Source organism: Argentina silus, assembly GCF_951799395.1.
Source record: "Argentina silus genome assembly, chromosome: 4".
NCBI classification, from domain to species: Eukaryota; Metazoa; Chordata; class Actinopteri; order Argentiniformes; family Argentinidae; genus Argentina; species Argentina silus.
The window spans coordinates 10525847-10530846 of NC_139658.1; the positions used below are offsets into that span (position 1 = coordinate 10525847).

At 48.8% G+C, this 5000-nt stretch overlaps 1 protein-coding gene across 5 annotated transcripts in view; it reads left to right on the forward strand.

Moving 5' to 3' along the window:
• Positions 1 to 5000, forward strand: part of plekha6 (pleckstrin homology domain containing, family A member 6) — a 92215-nt gene that overhangs the window by 46742 nt on the left and 40473 nt on the right. For 4 of the 5 annotated variants that reach the window (XM_083667746.1, XM_083667749.1, XM_083667745.1 and 1 more), the window contains exon 6: positions 1517 to 1617. In XM_083667746.1, the coding sequence (XP_083523872.1) occupies positions 1517 to 1617 (101 nt within the window). Of the gene's footprint in view, positions 1 to 843; positions 1358 to 1516; positions 1618 to 5000 lie in introns of those variants that run through there. The other variant, XM_083667748.1, reaches the window with a different exon arrangement.

Below are 5000 nucleotides of genomic sequence, written 5' to 3' on the forward strand. Positions count from 1 at the left end.
AGTGTATGTTTGCAGAACTGTGTGTGTGTGTGTGTGTGTGTGTGTGTGTGTGTGTGTGTGTGTGTGTCACCTCGCTGTAGTGCTTTGGCGTCTGCTTGGCTGGGGACTGTTTGATTGTCACGTGGTGAAAACCTTAAACCTTAAAGTCGACAGTTTCGCAACTCTGTTCTCTTGTTTTCAGGCTCTGTTCAGGCTCCTCATCATTAATCATTTTCATTCTGGGCTGATGACTGAGATTCTGTGTTGTCTTTTCTGGGGAATGTTTCAGTGTCCTGTATATGAACACATGGTATGTTATGGTAGTTTGTGCCTTCCATGAAGTGTCTTTCTGAGGAATGTTCTGTAGAATACCTGGTTATTTCAGAAAGAAAAAGAGAAGAGACCAGAGAGAGAGAGAGACAGAGAGAGAGAGAGAGAGAGAGAGAGAGACAGAGAGAGAGAGACAGAGAGGGGGGCGTGGCTATTTACCTGGCCCTGTGTGTGTGACTGAAAACCCTGGTTTCTGATTGGTGGAGGGAGCTTGCAAGTCAGGTACAATTGGCTCCAGACAGACAGAGTCACATGGATTGATCATTATCAGGCACACACACACACACACACACACACACACACACACACACACACACACACACACACACACACACACACACACACACACACACAGAACACACACACACACACACACACACTGAGCAGAGAACAGTGTACTGTATGATTGCACAAACACAACCCCCACGGCTGCCCCTCCCTCCCCCCTCTCTCCCTCCCTCCCTCCCTCCTCTCTTTCTCACTCTACCCTTCTCTCTCTCTCTCATACACACACTCAACCTCTTGTATCTGCGCAGCACAGATCTCTGTCGAGAGAGACAGAGCGAGAGAGGGAACGGCAGGAGCAGGAGAACGAGGCAGAGCGACAGAGATAAATAGAGAGAGAGAGAGAGAGAGAGAGGGAACAAGCAAAATGAGCGAGTGGAGGACAGAAGCTCACTGGATTCCCTTCAAGCTGCTGAAATTTTCATGATGCGATCCATTATTTAATCAGCACAAGTGCTTCCCTCGCTCTCTCTCCCTTTTTTTTTTTCCCTCTACCACTCCGGGTTTTTTTTTTCATTCTCTGCCCACTGCTGGATCCAAGTGTGTGTGTGTGTGTGTTTGGAAGAGAGAGAGTGTGTGTGCTTGAGCTTTTACCGTCGCTTATCAGACCAAAATGGATATCTATAATAGGATTCCTCCTCACGGGGACCAGAGTGTGTTTCTCCAGCGTTGCTCTTGCATCGTAGCGCACACACACCCTGCTGCAGGACAGAAGCCACTGTTCTAGCGTGTGTTTTTGTTGACACTCTCCTCTTTCCACGGTGTAGGTTCTAATCTTGATACTTGATACCCTGTCTCACTTATTTTGGTTTGGTTATGGATGTGTGATATGATTTTGGTTTTTGGAGTATTTCGATCCTGATCTTTATTTTTGTTGTTGTTGTTGTTCTTCTTCTTCTCCTTCTCCTTCTCCACCATCCAGACGAGAAGGAGGAAGGAGTATTGGGAAGTCTTCCGCTGCTCAGCTTTCGCATCGGAGGAGTGCAGCCGTTGGATAACATCAGCCGCCGGCACGCCTTTAAGGTCAGTGACCTCCTCGGGGGGTATACTCTACTCTACTCAGGGTACAAGACTGGTCGGGGCGGTGTGTGTGGGGGGGTGTTCATGGGGGTGGGGGAGTTGTGGAGTGTTCATGTGGGTGGTGGGGGGGAGGTGGGGTGTTCATGTGGGGGTGGTGGGGCGGTGGTTGGGTGTTCATGTGGGTGAGGGGTGGGGGGGGGAGGTGTTCATGTGGGTGGTCAACTCACTCCAAAAAATGTGTTGTTAGTTTTCAGGGTGCTGGGTCACAAGGACATTATGAAACAAATAAAAATAAAACAACCCCCCCGCACTCACTGGAATCACCATTTGTAGTTTTAATTCAGAATGATAGTAGCAGTCAAACAGACATGTTTTTGGCTTTCAACCGTCCTCAGCGTCTTGTGAGGGGCTGTGGGGTGTTGGTGGTGAGGAGAGGGTACGTGAGGGTGAGGGGCTTGGTAGGACGTGTATGGTGAGGTATAGAAGATGGGTGATGTGTGGGTGATGTGTGGACTTCTGCACCTTGTCCCAGACAGGGGGGGGGGGGCGGCTGCGGCGGCAATGATGATTAAGGAATTTTGTTTGGTTGGATGAGAGAGGAAGAAGGGTGGAGGAGTGTTGGATGGTGTGAAGGAAAAAAAGAGGAATTGGGTTGAGTGAAAAAGATGATAGGGGGCTTCTACAGTTGCGTATATGAGACTCTCACACACACACAGGGCACAGACAGTCTCTGATACTGGGACTGTATTCTGAAATATTTTGGGAGAGGAGAGGGTGGGGGGGGGGGGGGGGGTGACAGTTTTGGAGGTGTAAGGGGGAGGGGGGAGGAGGGGGTGGGGGGAGGTTAGGGGGGGCGTGAAATGATGGTGTGACACATGTGATGTGACACTCATTGCACCGTGAGATGCTGAGAGGGCCCATAGTGAGCGCTCACGTTGGAGACAATGGCAGCAGTGTACAGCTGGGAATAAGCAGAGATGTCTGGCCTGCTGTCAAAACCACAACGCCTATATTTACTGAGTGAGTGTGTGTGTGTGTGTGTGTGTGTGTGTGTGTGTGTGTGTGTGTGTGTGTGTGTGTGTGTGTGTGTTTACAGCATCTCTGTGTGCTCGGCGCTCGGCGCTTACACTGCACTTTGCACACGAGCGTGTTTGATCATAAATAGAATGCTCAGAGAGGGGGAAGAGGGCATTTTGGGATCGATAGAATGATAGGGTGAAAAGGAGGCGAAAAGTGACAGTGACAGAGGGGTTGAGACAGAGAGAGAGAGATAGAAAGAGAGAGAGAGAGAGAGAGACTGGCGGAGAGCGCGACAGGCAGAAGGAGAGAGATCGACAGAGATAGAGAGGAGGACAGACAGAGAAAGAAAGTGCGACATAAAGGAGACAGAGAGAGAGAGAGAGAGAGAGAAAATGAGAGAGTGAGTGCGAGAGAGAGGGCAGGCACAGAGGGAGGACAGAGAGAGTGAGTGAGGGAGGGGGGACAGACAGACAGAGGAAGAGAGAGGTGTCACAGTCTATTCCTCTCCCGGTCTCCAATGTAGCAGCTCTACGGACAGTGAAAGGGACTAAGAGGCAAATATCAGACTTACATAAACCTTTACTCAGCGCGACCACACTATCTATCTGGAAGACACTAAGTATTATGTTTATTCACATAAAGGATTTAACAGTCCAGAATAATTGACATGAAGTCATCTAAAGCTGCTGGAGTTAGTGAAACAGCTTCAGTAGTGTCTGTAGTAGTTGAAATTGTGTCTCTGGGATCTATCCATGGTCATATCCCAGTACAACAAATCACAAAGTCCCTTGATATCTCAACAAGGAAAATGCTCCAGATTTGTCACTAGCAGGCGAAAATAGATTGTTTCATCTCCAACTAGACATGTCTGTACTTCAGGGACATGATGCAAATGCAGTTATGCATAATACTATTCATAATGAGTCCAATCTTTCCCTGGAATATTCTCATTATTATGATGATAAGAATGGTGTTCATATGGGTTCTGAGGGTGGCAGCAGGCAAGCGCAGGGGCGGCGGGGGGTGGGGGGTGGGGTGTTGGCGGGGGTGAGGGGAAAAGAGCCTTTCTGTGTGTTTACACAGCGTTGCTGCGTGTGTCGGTGTTGATACCGGAGCTGTTGTGACAGTGGTGGGTGACATGGCATTTGCCTGCCGGGGTCTGCGAGCGGAGCACAGTGAAGTAACAGCACAGCGGTGTACGATACGCACCTCTGGCAAGTTTCACAGGTGTAAGTCACCCTAAGTGACATACTGTACAGTATCACAGAGAACCCGGGAACACCTGCACGCTGTTTCCATGCTCAGAACATTGTCATACTGAAACACGAGTCAAAAGTGTCAACGTCTAGCAAAGGTCTCTCTACTGCACATATTTTCCTATGCTGTATGTTGTTTTAGCTGGCAATAGCAGTCGACAATTCTCAGGTATAGGGGTTGTCCTGTCTCGAACAGTATGTTTTTTTTTGTTTTTGTTCCTTTCCAGTATTCATTTACGCTCAATGTATACAGACGACATTCTCATATTTCTCGCGTGTATTTCCCCACTGTTCTGGCCTTGTCTTGTTCTTTACATGAGAACGGTTTGTTCATTGCTTCTCGGCGATGTGTGTTGTTTTCGGTGACTTTGAACTGGACAAGATTAGAATTTCCTCCTCACCTCCGAGCTGCTCTTAGTGTGTTGTTGTTGATTCAACCCGGGGGTATAAGGCCGTATAAATGAGTCAGGAGGAGACTGCAGTGTTTTCTTTGAAGAACCGAGTGTCTCTGTGTTCCGTGTGGTATTTTGGAGTCCAGGTTTGAAGCGTTATCTATGATACCAATGACTCAATATGCTCCAGAGACAGGAAACATCACAGCTCTGCATTACCTACAAGTTATTCAAGGAGATGTTCTTACATGTTGACATAGGTGGTCAAGTCTGAGCCCTAAGTCGACGGTTGATCCAGATATTTCAGTGACAGTGTTACCTAGGTATGTGGGGTTAAATGCCGGAGACAGCACAGATATGTCTCATAGTGGATAAGTGTTGGAGATTGCACAGGGATGTCTCAAAGTGGCTAAGTGGTGGTTACTGTGTTTACTGAGCAGTAATACAGGGTAAAGATATGATCAGGCTGTTGTTTGCCGAGGTGAGGGTGTGTTGTTCGGGGCCTGGCCCCCTTCGTCTGGCTTTGTGGGCCGGGATGGGACGTCTGACATAGATAGCGTCTCTTTCTCTCTACCTGGTCGAGTCTGAGCACGCTTCCTCCAGGCACAGATTACTGCTCAACCCGTTTTGTTATGACACCTGTCAGTTCAAACTGACCAATGACAGACAGCCATGGTATGGGAGCAGGGGGGGGGGGGGGGGGGGGGGAACTCCGGGG